The sequence below is a fragment of the Megascapheus bottae genome, chromosome 8, assembly GCF_031878675.1.
Source record: "Megascapheus bottae isolate mThoBot1 chromosome 8, mThoBot2.hap1, whole genome shotgun sequence".
Classification (NCBI taxonomy): Eukaryota; Metazoa; Chordata; class Mammalia; order Rodentia; family Geomyidae; genus Megascapheus; species Megascapheus bottae.
This window is the reverse complement of record NC_143516.1, coordinates 10,294,739-10,309,970: the sequence shown is the minus strand read 5'-3', so window position 1 is coordinate 10,309,970 and position 15,232 is coordinate 10,294,739. Positions and strand designations below refer to the sequence as shown.

At 42.1% G+C, this 15,232-nt stretch overlaps 1 protein-coding gene across 3 annotated transcripts; it reads left to right on the top strand.

The window, feature by feature from the left end:
* Positions 1-25: 25 nt before the first annotated feature.
* Dcph1 (damage control phosphatase 1) lies at positions 26-12,340 on the top strand. 3 transcript variants are annotated; one of them, XM_090337956.1, is made up of 6 exons: positions 26-100; positions 995-1,100; positions 5,685-5,929; positions 8,087-8,252; positions 9,348-10,013; positions 11,783-12,340. In XM_090337956.1, exons 1-6 carry the CDS (start codon positions 60-62, stop codon positions 11,786-11,788), a joined length of 1,230 nt encoding a protein of 409 aa, XP_090194082.1. In that variant the 5' UTR covers positions 26-59; the 3' UTR covers positions 11,789-12,340. The 3 variants fall into 3 exon arrangements, with proteins under 3 accessions (XP_090194082.1, XP_090194080.1, XP_090194081.1); XM_090337954.1 differs by lacking the exon at positions 11,783-12,340 and having other exon boundaries at positions 9,348-10,998; XM_090337955.1 differs by lacking the exons at positions 26-100; positions 11,783-12,340 and adding an exon at positions 246-724 and having other exon boundaries at positions 9,348-10,998.
* The last annotated feature ends 2,892 nt before the right edge of the window (positions 12,341-15,232 follow it).

The following is a 15,232-nucleotide window of genomic DNA, read 5'->3' as shown; positions in this document are numbered from 1 at the left end:
CGGCGGCAGCGGCGGCGGCGTGTGCGGCCCGAGGGACCCAAACGTCCGCGCCCGACGCCATGGCGGAGCCTCCGGACTTCCTCTCGGCCCGGGACGTGGGGTTCGTCTCGCTTTTTTTTTTTTTTTCTCTCGGCCACTTTGGCGGGGGAGCCAGGCGCGGCTGGGAAGGTGGCGAGTTCAGGTCCCTCGGTGGGGCCCGGCGACGCCGGCCGCGGTCCCTCGGGGACATGCGCTCGGGGTGTGGAAGTCGGGGACGGCCGATCGGTGCGGGTCAGATGAGTTCATCATCTCCCGAGCGCTCGAGACCACGGCGAGTCGTTGTTGCGAGGCTCCCGGACGATGCCTGAAATTCGAACCCTGTAGGAACGTCGACTTCCCCCGTACAGGAGCAGAATTTACCCAGAGAGTAACCCAATAGGACAAGCGTCCGGTATTGCAATAAAAGTCATTTAAAACTCCATGCTGACCTGAGGAGTTTTCCATTGGACACCCCTGTGGACCGCCCCGCCTGCACCTTGGGGAAGAAGGGACCTGGATACAGGGGAAATGACTGGGATTCGTGGCTTTGAATGCCAAGTTCTGGCCACAGTAAATACTTATCTGTAACACCCATTTGCATAAAGTAAACAACCAGATTTATATTCGAATTCGGCCTTTAAAAAATATCGCAGAGGACATTTAAAATGACCCTCCCTGCAGAGGAAGGAAATTGAAGTCGAGAGAGGTGTGCATGTTTCCTAATTAAAGCTGATTCTGGGGAAGAATGGTAAGATTTACACAGGCTGGGGAGTTGTGACTGGGGGCACCCAACTACTTAGTTTGCAATGGCACATTAAGGAAGTTCTCACGTCTCAGGTCCTGTTGTAGTAGACGAAACTGACCTTTTCATTTCATGAAAGGAAATTTTAAGTTAGGCGTTCTGGAAACTGAAAACTGGCCAGCCTTCTTGTGTCAAAGCTACTAAGCAATATATTTTTGTGTGGTTCTTTTCTAGATCATTTGCATACATTACAATGAGAGACAGAACACCACAGATCTTAACCAAGGTTATTGATACATTGCACCGACATAAAAGTGAATTTTTTGAGAAACATGGAGAGGTAAGAGAGTTCACGTTTAATTTTGTTAATTCCCCAGAATAATAGGAAGATTTCGGCTTTCCTGTAAAATGTTAAAGTTGGTACACGAGCCAAATGTTTATGTGGCTTTAATGTAATATGTTCAATTATAGTCATCATTGCCAATGGCAGAACAGCCATCTCCAGTCCTGAAGAGAGTTGTGCTCTGATAATTTAATCTGTCAGGTACTTAGATCTCTAACAGACGAGGGACTAGACTTTCCTAGAAAAGCTTTTATGGTGTCAAATATAGTTGAATTACAAATTATTACTAATTTGGAGTCTGGTGGCCTGGCAGTTCAGACTGCTCTGCAGAGCTCAAAGTAAAGGGCAGCACGATTGACTGACGCTTTTGTGATTGGTGAAGTCAAGCATTCACTGGGGTTCAGAGCAGAGAAAGACTTGAAAAATCACTTCATTTAGGTACTGTTCTACTTGCCAATTTAATTAATGAAGGAAATTCAACATTACTATATGATTGAAGATAGAGGCCTTGAAATATGAAAGTCCAATAGTAATTTGCATGTCCGTAGAGGGGTATGCCAATGCACACGTGCGTGTGTGTACTGTGACAGTGCCAGTACTAGGGCTTGAACTCACAGCCTGGGTACTTTTGCATAGTTTCTTTCCTTCCTTCCTTCCTTCCTTCCTTCCTTCCTTCCTTCCTTCCTTCCTTCCTTCCTTTTCTTTCCTTCCTCCCTCCCTCCCTCCCTCCTCCTCCTCCTTCTTCTTCCCCTCTCTCTTCTCCCTCTCCCTCTCCCCCTCTCCCTCCCCCTCTCCCTCTCCCTCTCCCTCTCCCTCTCCCTCTCCCTCTCCCTCCCTCTCCCTCTCCCTCTCCCTCTCCCTCTCCCTCCCTCTCCCTCTCCCTCTCCCTCTCCCTCTCCCTCTCCCTCTCCCTCTCCCTCTCCCTCTCCCTCTCCCTCTCCCTCTCTCTCTCTCTCTCTCTCTCTCTCTCCCTCTCCCTCTCCCTCTCCCTCTCTCTCTTTCTTTCTTTGTCATGGAACTTGAATTCTGGGCCTGGGTGTTGTGTCTGAGCTCTTCAGCTCAAGACTAGTGCTCTACCACCTGAACCTCAGTGCCACTTCCAGTTTTCTGGTGATTAGTTGGAGATAAGAGTCTCATTGACTTTTTGTGCCTGGGCTGGCTTTGAACCATTATCCTCAGATCTCAGCCTCTTGATCAAGTAGCTAGGATTACAGGCCTGAGCCACCTGTACCTGGCTTCATTTAGCTTTGTTGCTCAACACTGGTGTTCTACTACTTGAGCAACGCCTTTTTTTTTTGCTAGTTAATTGAAGCCTCAAATTTGTATCCTCGTACCTCAGTCCTCCTCAGGTATCAGCCTTTTGAGTATCTAAGATTGCAGTCAGCTTCCCTTACCCTACTTTTTTGTTTGTTTGTTTTAGCAGTCCTGGGATTTGAACTTAGGGACTTGAACTGGGACAAGTTCTACCAGTTGACACTTAAGCCCTATTCTAAATTGCAATAGAAATCTTTGGATTGCCAGGTGCTGGTGGCTCATGCCTGTAATCAGGAGGCTAAGATTTGAGGTTCACGGTTCAAAGCCAGTCCAGGCAGGAAAGTCCATGAGATTCTTTTTTTTTGCCAGTCCTGGGCTTGAGCTCAGGGCTAAGCACTGTCCTTGGACTTTCTCAAGGCTAGCGCTCTACCACTTGAGCCTCAGCACCACTTCTGGCTTTTTTCTTTGTATGTGGTACCGAGGAATTGAACCTGGGTCTTCATGCATGCTAGGCAAGCACGTTAACCACTAGGCCAAACTCCTGCCCCTCCATGAGATTCTTATCTCCAATAAACTACTCAGAAAAAGTGGTTCAAGTGCTAGAGTGTGAGCCTTGGGCACAGAGAAGCTCAGAGACATAGACTAGGCCCTGAGTTTAAGCCCCAGGACTAGCACCAAAGGAAAAAACAAAAAAGCTTTGGTTATAAAATAGACTGAAAGATCATGTGTATATACCGTCTACTTGAAAAAATTCATAGTAAAGATTTAGAGAAATGTTTGGTGGTATTTTGTTGGCCAAATTGAAATGGAGCAAGGCAGGGCTCAGGCAATATAATGTTGCATTGCTTTCTCAGCTTATTCTGGCATAATATAGAGTCTCATTATTTTTATTATTATTGTTATTATTATTATTATTATTATTTTGCCAGTCCTGGGCCTTGAACTCAGGGCCTAACCACTGTCCTTAGGCTTTCTCAAGGCTGGAGCTCTACCACTTGAGCCACACAGCACTACTTCCAGCTTTTTTCTATATGTGATACGGAGGAATCAAACCTGGGTCTTCGTGCATGCTAGGCAAGCACTCTACCACTAGGCCAAACTCCTGGCTCCTCTTATTTTCTTTTTTTGACAGAGCATCTCACTCTGTAGCTCAGGCTGGCCTGGAACTTGAGATCTCCTGAGTCCTAGGATTACAGGTGTGCAGCACATACCTCTTCTGGCTTCTTTTATTCATTTATTCATTTTTGCCAGTCCTGGGTACTAAACTCAGGGCCTGAGCACTGTCCTTGGGCAAGGCTAGTTCTCTACCACTTGATCAACAGCACCACTTCTGGCTTTTCTATGTATGTGGTACTGAGGAATCGAACTTGTGCATGCTAGACAAGCATTCTACCACTTGGCCAAACTTCCAGACTTATTGTTCTCTATTGTTGAGATCTAGCTTGCCTTGGACACTGACCTTTCCATTGGTATGTGCTTCTGGTATAAAATATGGTTTTGTTTTGATAGATGCACATGTTAACACTCAAATATAATTCAGCCAAATGTGGGCTGGTTGTCTGAGGTTTTGGCTCAATATTACAATTGTTTGATAATTTTTTTTAACTGGAGTGACCTCAAATGGGTTAAGTCATTCTATTACTCAGTATATTACTACTTTGGCTATGTGCTCATAAATGTCAGATGACAGTGGTTACTTAGAGAAAGAAACCTATTGTCCCTTTAGCCCTATCTGTGTCACATTCTTCTGGGCATAGGACAGGTTCTAGAAAAACGGAAGCAAAGGTAAAGTGTGTTCTTAGTAGCCTGCTGTCTTCTTGTATAGACCTCTCTTTATCTGTAACCTCTTTCCTTAGGCCCATGTGCTTTTCAAGCTCCTTAAACCCCCAGCTATCTCAAGACCACTCTTGTTCTCAAACCTGCAGTGCCACAGTTTTCTTCCCTCTGATCTCAGTTGTCAAAGGCCCAGGTCCTTGTTTGGTCAGATATGAGACCTCTGGAGAAGGGCCTGGCTTCAGCCATCCAATTCGAGCCCTAGGCACAATGTCTGATGCACATGAGGTTCAGTTAATGTTTAAACTGAATTGAAGCAACAATAAACTGACATTGACACAAGTATTAGTTTTTAGGAACTCTGTAATTCAGGCTGGCCTTAAAGTTGCAATTCTTCTGCCTCAGCCTGCAAGTGATAGGATTGTATCCTCTTCATGAAAAGGGTGCTTACAACCCTATGAAAATCACAGTTGGAATTTATTGCTAAATGGAAGTTGAAGTTCAAGGATTTAGGGTAGAAATATGGAAGAGGGAAAATTCTTAAGTTTCTAAAACTTAATTTTTATAAATTCTTCTGTTTCTGAACTTCAGCCTTTCCTTCTAGTAGCAAAATAGATAATAGATTCTATTTGGGAAAACAAAACAGAATGGACTTTGAGGTGTGGCGATTGGAGAGAGGTTTCTATTGAAACATAGTAGGAGCTGAATTCCTTTACTATCAACATAGTTATGATGATTTTTATTAAAAAAATACCCAGGCTTGACCATTATTTTCTAGGTTTTGTTCGGTGTGTATCTTATTAGGCTTACGTATTGATTTTGTTTCTTAATACAGGGTCTTGCTGAAAAGCCCAGGCTAGCCTTGACCTCAGCTGGTAGCCCAGGTTGGCTTTGTCCCAGCCTCCTGAGTGCTGTGATTATAGGCTTGTATTTTGTGGAGTTTTGTGTGTGTGTGTGTGTGTGTGTGTGTGTGTGTGTGTGTGTGTGTGCGCGTGCGTGCACACAAGTGCTAGTACTGAGGCTTGAACTTGGAGCTTCTCACTCGATTTTATTTTTCTGCTCCTGGCTGATGATCATTTGAGTCAGAGCTTCAATTCCAGCTTACTGTTGGTTAATTGGAGAGAAAGTCTCACAGATTTGCCTACCTGGGCTAGCTCCAAACCATAATCCTCAAATATCAACCTCTGAGTAGCTAGGATTATAATGTGATCCATCTATGTTTTGCCTTGCCCTGACTGCCTCCCCTCCCTTCCTCTTCCCTTCCTTTTCTTTCCCCTCCCTCCTCCTGCCTCTTAATCCCTTCCCTCCCAAAATTATAAAGGCTAGCACCTAGTAAAAATGGAAGGCAGGGAAGATAGGGCACGAACATGTTAATAGGAGGTCTGTATGTTTTCATTGAAAGCAGTTATAAGAATTTATGGAAAACAAAAACATGTTTGTAATATGGTATTTTTAAAAATCTCTCCTAAATTTAGGTTAGGTCTATAAAAATGTGTTATCCTAGAGGAAATTGTATACAAACACAATCTTTTTCTTTATTTTTGACTTTCACAGGTTGGCATGAAAGCTGAAAAGAAAGCTATTTCTCTTCTTTCTAAGCTACGGAATGAATTGCAGACAGATAAGCCCATCATTCCCTTGGTTGACAAATGGGCCGATGCTGACATATGGAATCAGTACCTGGAATATCAGAAGGGCCTTTTGAATGAAAGTGATAGGAAACCAAGCTGGTTTCAGTCACCATGGCTGTTTGTAGAATGCTACATGTATCGCAGAATTCATGAAGCTGTTATCCAGAGGTAAGTGCTTTACCACCCGAGTGTGTGTGTGTGTGTGTGTGTGTGTGTGTGTGTGTGTGTGTGTATACGCGTGCATGCGCTCCTGCACCACTCCTGGGGCTTACACTCAGGGCCCAGATGCAGCTCCACTTCCAGCACTTGGATAGTGCATTGGAGGTAAGAGTTTCAGGGAATTTCCTGTCCAGGCTCAGTTTGAGCTGAGATCCTCAGATCTCGGCCTCCTGAGTAGTTAGGAGTAGGAGGTGTGTAGCCCTGTGCCCGGCTACTTACTACTGTTTTGAAGGTGTAAAAGGATAGGTTTGAATAGAAACAAGTGGAAGCTTGAAACCAGTTGAGTTCAGCAAATCCAACACTGTTGGGTATTTCCAGAAGTGCTGTCAATTTAATAGATTCTTGTTCATTGTGATCCACAGACCTACAGTACGTATGAGATGGCCTATCGAATGTGAATTTATCTAAGACTCTTAGAAAGGATTTATTTCAAGAGCACGACAAAGTCTATTGTTCTGAAATTATATGTTGACCCATCTGAGGCTGGAGTGAGGCCTATCATCAATCCTCAGGAATAGAGGACTATTCAAAAACCTCTCTCAGTGACATTCCATAAGCCTGATGCCTTGTTTTGCCTGGTATTTTACCTCTGCCTCAAAATCCACCACAGGATATGCAAATGGAAAAGTGTGGCTGTTTTTTTTCTGTAAAACTTCATTTATAGACAGAAAAGATTTGAATTTTATGTGTTACAAAACAATTTTTCTTTTGATTCTTTTGATTCATTCTTAGTCTGTGGTTCATAAAAACCAGTGGTGGGCCTGATTGAACCCAAGCTGTTTGCTGTACTTGACCCCTGGCTTCCAACTAGTTTTTGCCCTTTTTTTGTTTTTGAAGTACAAGACACTTCTTTTTTAGTTTTTGCCCTTTTAAGCCACCTTGAGAGACTGACTCATGTCAGCAATGCTGTCCTTGCTAAAAATACCTTGAGTCTCCTGGAATTTCTTTCAGAGCCAGTTTATAAGTATCTAAAAGAAACAAAATTAACAAAAATAAAAAACAACAACGGGTTTTGTTGTATTTGGGTCATTATTTGTTTTATACCCCCAAAACATTTCTATTCAACGTGATGACATATTTGATTGCATTGAAATTTCTCTGAGTGACTTTTGGCTGTTTTTGAAAGTAAACTATGAAGACATGTAGTGACAAGTCATTTTGATAATGTGCCACAGGTTCTGAAGAGAATTCCAAAAGGGAAATTGCAAAAGTGCTGTGGGCAATGGCAGCATCCTTGGAATAAAGGTGTAGCTTCCCCTGGTGACGTGCCCAGAGGAGGCACTGCCATGTGATGTGCATAGATGCTGGTATGTCGTGCTAAAAAAAAAAAAATCAGTCCTATCACATCAGCTACTGTTATTATCCAGACATATGTGGCTCATGAAAAAGGTAGCTAATTCAGAATGTCAGGTATCAGAATATCATAGTAATCAGTTTTACAAAGGCTGATTGAATAACATTTGCATCCTCTAAGGTATTTTTTCTCCTCGTGAAGATATGGTCGTAGCACAAACCTTATCTTCTTCTAAAAATTAGCCTGAGAATAGAATTTGACCAAAAAAAAATCAACACAAAGATGATGAAAAATTGTCATTCTGCTGAAGCTTACAAAGATATAAGTCTGATTTATATCACATATTCACTGTGTTTCTGTAATACTCTGGGTCTGTCTCCTTGGCAATTAATGTCTCGTTTTCAGATGTTCTGTGTACATCCACGTATTTGCTAGGAGCCCTGTCACATTGACTATTTGATGATATTTATTGAACTAAAGCAGTTATCTTAGTTTTTTTTTTTTTTTAAACTTGCCCCTTTTAGATTCTTCTGGAATCTCTGCTGGATAACTAAAGACATGGTCGTTAAAATTATTTACTACTTTTAATAGAATGTTTAACCTGGGAGCCTTTGACAATATATTAAAATGCATTTGGGGAGTTATTTTTGTGTAATTTAACTATTGAGACTAGATGGTGTTCTCTGTCCTCTTAAAGAGTTGTAGTAGTGCATGTGGCAGAAAGGGAAGGAGGAAGGGAGAGAAGGAGGGATGAAACAAATGACAGACAGGATTTTTATAAATGTTCCACCTATGCTTTTCTCTTACTGTAGCCCACCAATTGATGACTTTGATGTGTTTAAAGAATCCAAAGACCAAAATTTCCTGGAGTCCCAGCAGTCTGTCATGGTTTTATGTACTCACTTCCAACAGCTGACAAGCTGTATTGAAGACCTGGATGAAAATAAGCTGAAAAATGAATTTTTTAAACTCCTACAGGTAAAGATCAGATCATATAAATGTGTTTAAATGCTAGTAAATACTAGGGGTTTTTTTTTTTTGTTTGTTTTTTTGGTTCGTTGCAGGGTGCTATACTTGAGCTTTTCACCTCAAGGCTAGCACTCTACCACTTGAGCCACAGAGCCATTCCCGGTTTTCTGTTTTCTGGTGGTTAATTGAAGATAAGGGTCTCATTACTTTCATGTCCAGGCTGGCTTTGAACTGTGATCCTCAGATCTCAGCCTCCTGAGTAGGTAGGATTGCAGGTGTGAACCACCAGCACCCAGCCAAGCTTTTATTTCTTTCTACTGTTATTGTCTTTATTTTCCATTTTTAGTTGGCCTTTTCCTGACATCCTTTTTGCGACCTTTCTCACGAATTTGGGGTTTGTTCAGATACCTAGCTTTGAAAACAAACCTTCACTAATTATTTTACACAAAGAGGGTCAGTGTTGCTTTCCCTTGTTGCCCACTGAGAACTAAAGCTTCAGATCTCAAGAGAAGCGTGAAGGTGTATTTTGAAGGACTATCCTTTTCAAAACATACATTTGTAAACAAACTGTCAAACAGTTCTGTAGAGGCAAAAAAATTAGGTCAATCCCTGCTATTATGGAATTTTGAGGGAATACAGTCAAGTGATTGTATAATTGCAAACTAGGGGTGGTATGAAGGACATGAATGTGATGCTTCAGCAAACCTCAGGGAAGTGTGGCCTTGGACACTAGTTGTTATTAACACTGTGTGTGTGTGTGTGTGTGTGTGTGTGTGTGTGTGTGTGTGTGTGTGTGTGTGTGTGTGTGTGTGTGTGTGTGTGCGCGCACGCGCGTGCGCATGGTGGTCCTGGGGCTTGATCTGAAGGCCTGGGCATTGTCCCTGAGCTGTTTTTTGCTCACAGCCAGTGCTCTTCCACTCAGGCACAGCTTTACTTCTGGCTTTTTGGTGGTTACCTGGAGATAATATAGTGTCTCAAACTTTCCTGCTCAGGCTGGCAGATGTCAGCCTTCTGAGTAGCTAGGATATGGTGTGAGCCACCAGCACCCATCTAGTTTTTGTTGGATATAGAAAAGAAGAACAACTTTGTGTTTTTCTTTTTCAGATTTCGCTCTGGGGAAATAAATGTGACTTGTCTCTATCCGGGGGAGAAAGTAGCTCTCAGAAGACTGATATACTAAATTCCTTGGAAGACTTGAAACCTTTTATCTTAGTCAATGAGTTGGAGCATCTTTGGTCATTGCTTAGAAAATTTAGGGACACAAGAAAAAAAACAGCCATAGTTCGAGTAGATTTTGTTCTAGATAACTCTGGGTTTGAACTTATTACAGATTTAGTATTAGCCGACTTCTTACTGTCCTCTAGATTGGCTACTGAGATTCATTTTCATGGAAAAATGATTCCATGGTTTGTTTCCGATACTACCCTACGTGACTTTAACTGGGTGATAGAACACGTAAAACACGGTAACCATGAGCCCATGGCCAAGTGTGGGGCTGCCTGGGAAAAGTATGTGCAAGGGGGAAGATGGGTTTACCACGATCATGTGTTTTGGACTCTGCCTCATGCATTCTGTGCCATGCCCCAGATCGCCCCTGACTTATATGCTGAACTACAGAAGGCATGTTTGATTATATTCAAGGGTGATTTAAATTATAGGAAGCTGGCAGGTGACAGGAAATGGGAGTTTACTGTCCCATTTCACGAAGCTCTGAACGGCTTCCATCCCTCACCTCTGTGCAGCATAAGAACACTGAAGGCGGAGATTCAGGTAGGTCTACGGCCTGGGCTCGCTGAGCAGCTCACAGCTTCTGATCCTGGCTGGCTGACCACTGGGAAGTATGGCATATTCCAGTTTGATGGGCCAGTTTGACTGGGATCGGGAGCTCCGGCTGTGCAGGAAGGTGTTTGCCGCCTGGCAGGACAGTGGCTGTGGAAGCACACCTGCTGTCTGAGGTGGTGGAGGCTCACTGCACTGCTTTGGGAATGGAAGGTTTTAAGACAGTGCCTCATATTTACACTTGTAGTGGGATTTCAGAATGAATCTCAAGGTAAACATATCGTTTCCAGTGGCTTTAAGGAATTTATTTTTATTTGGGCAAAAAGCAATCGATAAGAAAATTTTCCTTTATAGGTTAGTTTACTTTGTTTTCGTAGCAGACTGCACAGTATTTAATATTCTAGGGATTATGGAATTTAATTTTGAGCTCCTAGAACAATGATTATTGAAAACATACATTTTAGTGGCTCTTTCTAAAAAGGGGCTTTTTTTTTGTTTGTTTTACAACTGTGATGCTTGAATACATATGACTGAAACTCACCTCATAAGTGAATCACAACACCTGTTATTCTTGAACCATCTCATTTCAATAGCTTGCTTTATTGCATGTGTTTGTATGTTGACTGGCCTGAAAAATGGATGCTAGGAAGCACAAAATTGAACAGTGTAACAAGTGGCATTTGAAGAATTGCTTCTTATCACCTGAAACAATCATTACCAGTAAGCATTTTAAATGAACAGACTTTTAGTTTTCAGCTTTAGAAAAATATTTTGGATAGACAAGACTCTTATACATTAAATTTATATGCTACCAACAAGGAATTCATTTTTGTATCATACATTTTATTGGTCATAACTACAGATATTAAAACTAAAGGTTCATGTCAGTTTGTTTTGAAGCTGAAATTGGAAATGTTTTCTTGCACTGGAATATTAAAATGAGTTGTATTGAAAAAAATCTCACTGGTTTCATTTTTCCCCACAGGGAAAATTCACTAGATCCCATTTTTAGTTTTTAGAAAAGGTCTCTCTCTCTCTCTCTCTCTCTCTCTCTCTCTCTCTCTCTCTCTCTCTCTCTCTCTCTCTCTCTCTCTCTCCCTCTCTCTCCCTCTCTCCCTCTCTCTCCCTCTCTCCCTCTCTCTCCCTCTCTCTCCCTCTCTCCCCCTCTCCCCCTCTCCCCCTCTCTCCCTCTCTCCCTCTCTCCCTCTCTCCCTCTCTCCCTCTCTCCCTCTCTCTCACACATACATACACAAAGCACATATTTAGAGGGAAAAAGCAAGATCACACATAATGGCAGGAATTTCTTTTTTTTTTTGGCAATCAGATTTTGAGGTCATAGATTAGTAGTTTTTGTGAATAGCAAATTAATCTCTTCCCACTTTGTGACTGGGTATGAAAACTGGAAAACATAAATCCGAGCCCTGTATTTGCTTTTCCCTTGAAGCTAGTCAGATGCTTTTGATGTGTATTTGTGATGGAGCCTCACATGGTTAAGCATCTATGTAGAGTGTTCTGTGCGGTGAGCACAAAATAGCTCCCAGAGGTTTTCCAGGCTAGGAGTAAGGAAATCTCTTTTCTTGTTCTTTCTTTCAGATGTTGTTAAAACTTGCTTCCCCAGTAAAATCTTTTCCAATTGGTCATCAAATACTTTTAAAATTCCAGCTATTACTGATAATACAAAAATGAAAATGGCAACAGTATGATAAAAAAGAGGCAAAAGTCCTTTTCTGAATCTTTGTGATTTTTTTTTTTTTAAATAGGGCTAAGTTGTCACACAGAAGTTTTGTTGGGAATTGAGTCCACAGAAGACAACCATTTTCTGGAACCTAACAATACCTTGAAAAGTTTGAAATATACCGGATTGGCCAGTTTGCCTCTTGACCTGTACATTCCAAAAGACTTACAAAATTTATGGCTGTCTTGTTTTGTGCCAAATGTGCCTCAATCTAATTTATCTCCCTTAAGGAATGTTAAGGCAGTACCTCCCCCATCTTTGGGCTGGGAAAACCCAAACTCCCCTTCTTTATAGGCTGTCTCTTTCTAGATGATCCTTGTGTCTGATTTGCATACAAATAAAACTGTCTGCTTCTATTTTAACCCATCTATGGTTCATTTGAAATATGTGGCAACTTCACAATATTGTTCTGTGACTTCATTTTGGGAGTTTTGTTTTTCTTCTGAAAGTCTAATTTTTTCATTCTTTTTTTGGGGGGAGTGGGGGCAGGCAATCCTGGGCCTTGAACTCAATGCCTGAGCGCTGTCTTTGGGCTTTCTCAAGGCTAGGGCTCTACCACTTGAGCCACAGCACCACTTCTGGCTTTTTGCTATGTATGTGGTACCGAGGAATCGAACCCAGGTCTTCGTACATGCTAGGCAGGCACTCTACCACTAGGCCAAATTCCCGGCCCCAGATGGCCTTAGTTTTATAAACAATGATTAAATCTTAGAAACGATTAAGAGACCACGGGAAGGCCATGACATTGACTTCTTTATAGAATGATTTGCTTGGGGAGAGAGTGAGGGAATGGGTGACATTGTACAAAAAGAATGGACTTTTTACCAGACTTCCATAACTATAACCCCTTGGTACATCACATTTGTAATAATAAAAAACAATTTGCTGAACTGGGTACTGGTGGTTTGTGCTTTCATACCCATAATCCTAGCTACTCGGGCTGAGATTTGAAGTCTCACTGATATCTGGCTTCAGGCTGAGATTTGAGGATTGGTGCAAAGTCATCCAGGGCAGCAGTCATTCAGGAAGACTCTATCTCCAGTAAAAAGCTGGATGTGGAGATGCAGCTCAAATGGTAGAGGGCCAGTCTTGAGCAAAAACAAAATATGTGAGAGCATCGGGCTTTTAGTTGGAGCCCCAGTGCCAACACAATACACATACAGAATGATTAACTGATTTGTGGCCAAGTTTCCATTTTCGTCTTTTGCTTTTACAAGAGAAAATTTTATAGGCTAAATTTACGGGCAGAAACATAAGCTTATAAATAGATTATAATTGAGATGAAATCTATGAATCAGTAAAAGATACAATCTCTTCCCCCAAACTGCATGAATGATTTGGATGTTTCTGAGGAGTAGGTGAGATCACTGTATGTATCTACAGGTTTGCCTAACACCTCAGTTGGTAATTAAATTGAGCCTGATCTGAATCAGAAAAATCATCAAAATTTTTTGGAGAACATTTGTGAAAACTTCAGTAGGAGCCTGAAATCAACATAGACAAACCAAAACAGTTCATATAAGGGGCAGTGTTCCCTCTCAATTTTCAAAAACAAGCCTTGCTTTCGGTTTTTGAAAGAAAGTTGGCACAATTTTAAAAGAAATCCAAACCATGTCTAAAATAAGGTCAGGAAAATCCCACACTTCCCTTGACCCCAAATTGTAAGCTTTCCCCAAATAAAACATTAGATTTTATTTTGCTAGTTCTGGGGCTTGAACTCAGGGCCTGGGCACTGTCCCTGAGCCTCTTTTACTCAAGGTTAGCACTCTACCACTTGAGCCACAATGCCACTTCAGGCTTTTTCTCCTTATGTGATACTGAGGAATGTAACCTGGTGCTTCATGCATGCTAGGCAAGCATTCTACCACTCAGCCACATGCCCGACCCCCAGCCAGAGTGCCAACTCTGTAATCAGTTCTGATTTTCCAGCAGCACATCTGTTGAGGATTTTTGTTCCTAGCTACCTTTCTCTCATCATTCTTGATAATATCAGCATCCAACTGTGTGACCTATTCAATATCTTGGCCATTCTTGTCTTGGATTACCTGATTTTGATCAATGAATGTTTTTACTTTCATTTTTTAATGAAGCTACCCATTCCCATGGTTACAGCCTAGCCTATCCTCCCCCCCACAATTCACTATCTGGTTTCCAGCATCCTTTCAAGCTTCCAAGGCCAACACCTATGGTCCTTCCAATCCCTTCTAGAGTAGCCCATCAAGATCCACCCTTTTATTGGTCCTATCCTTTTAAAATTTACATATTACTTTTCTCCATTTCCTTTTTCTAGCCAGCTTACATGCCACAGTACATCGTTAGGTCTAACTAGCCTGACATAATCCTGACATTGGTGGAAGTTAACCGTGTTCCATTTTCACAGTCAAAACCAAGCAATTCGGGCCGGGAGTTTGGCCTAGTGGTAGAGTACTTGCTTAGCATGCATAAAGACTGGGGTTCAATTCCTCGGTACACATACATAGAAAAAGCTGGAAGTGGTGCTATGGCTCAAGTGGCAGAGCTCTAGCCTTGAGAAAGCCCAAAGAAGAGCTGAGGCCCTGATTACAAGCCCCAAGACTGAGGGAAACCCCCTCCCCCCAAAATGAGATTCTGCTGATGCCCTATTCAGTGTTTTGCACACTTTACTCCTCCATGGTTCTGTTGTATATAGGGTTTCTTATATAATTTAGCTTATGTTGATTCTCATTGAATAAATCAAATGTACTCATTCAGGGCTTGGCTTCAGCAGGGGACATGCACACTGAGTGACATAAAATGGTGCTGCCAGTTTGCTGCATCATGCTTTCTTCTCTCCTTACTGTAGAAAACATTAACAATGTCCTTTTCATCATCCCTCAAAGTATTTCTGTGTGTGTGCGTGTGCGTGCGCTGGTACTGGAACTTGGGAAGCAAGATGATTAAAAATCACATAGACTGAAAGAACTGTGCTCAGCCTTTGGCATTTTATTGAGGCCATCATAGTCCATTTAGACTGCTGCGACAAAATACTGAGTAATAAGTATAAATATATTAAGTAATATATTTCTCACAGTTCTGTGGACTGGCGTGTCTGAGATGGATGTGTTCATCTTATGGGTGTCTGGTGGGGGCTGTCCTGGAATGTCTTTTATGACTTAGTCCCTTCCCAAAGTCCCTAACTCTTGACACTATCTTAGTAAGAATGAGGTTCCAACATAAATTTGAGGGGCACACCAACATGTTTTTTGTTTTTTGGGTTTTTTTTTATTTTTGCCAGTCCTGGGCTTGGGCTCAGGGTCTGACCACTTTCCTTAGACTTTCTCAAGGCTACAGCTCTACCACTTGAGCCTCAGCACCACTTCTGGCTTTTTTCTATGTATGTGGTACTGAGGAATCGAACCCGGGTCTTCATGCATGCTAGGCAAGCACTCTACCACTAGGCCAAAGTCCCGGCCCTACACCAACATTTTGATTGAGGCAAACTTGTTGAGGACATTTA

Excerpts from the sequence above, each read along its gene's own strand:
- Dcph1 (XM_090337954.1), top strand. The coding sequence starts at position 60 with ATGGCGGAGCCTCCGGACTTCCTCTCGGCCCGGGACGTGGG. Across the intron at positions 5,930-8,086 it reads CATGAAGCTGTTATCCAGAG|CCCACCAATTGATGACTTTG; the intron begins GTAAGTGCTTTA and ends CTCTTACTGTAG. Across the intron at positions 8,253-9,347 it reads AATTTTTTAAACTCCTACAG|ATTTCGCTCTGGGGAAATAA; the intron begins GTAAAGATCAGA and ends TTTCTTTTTCAG.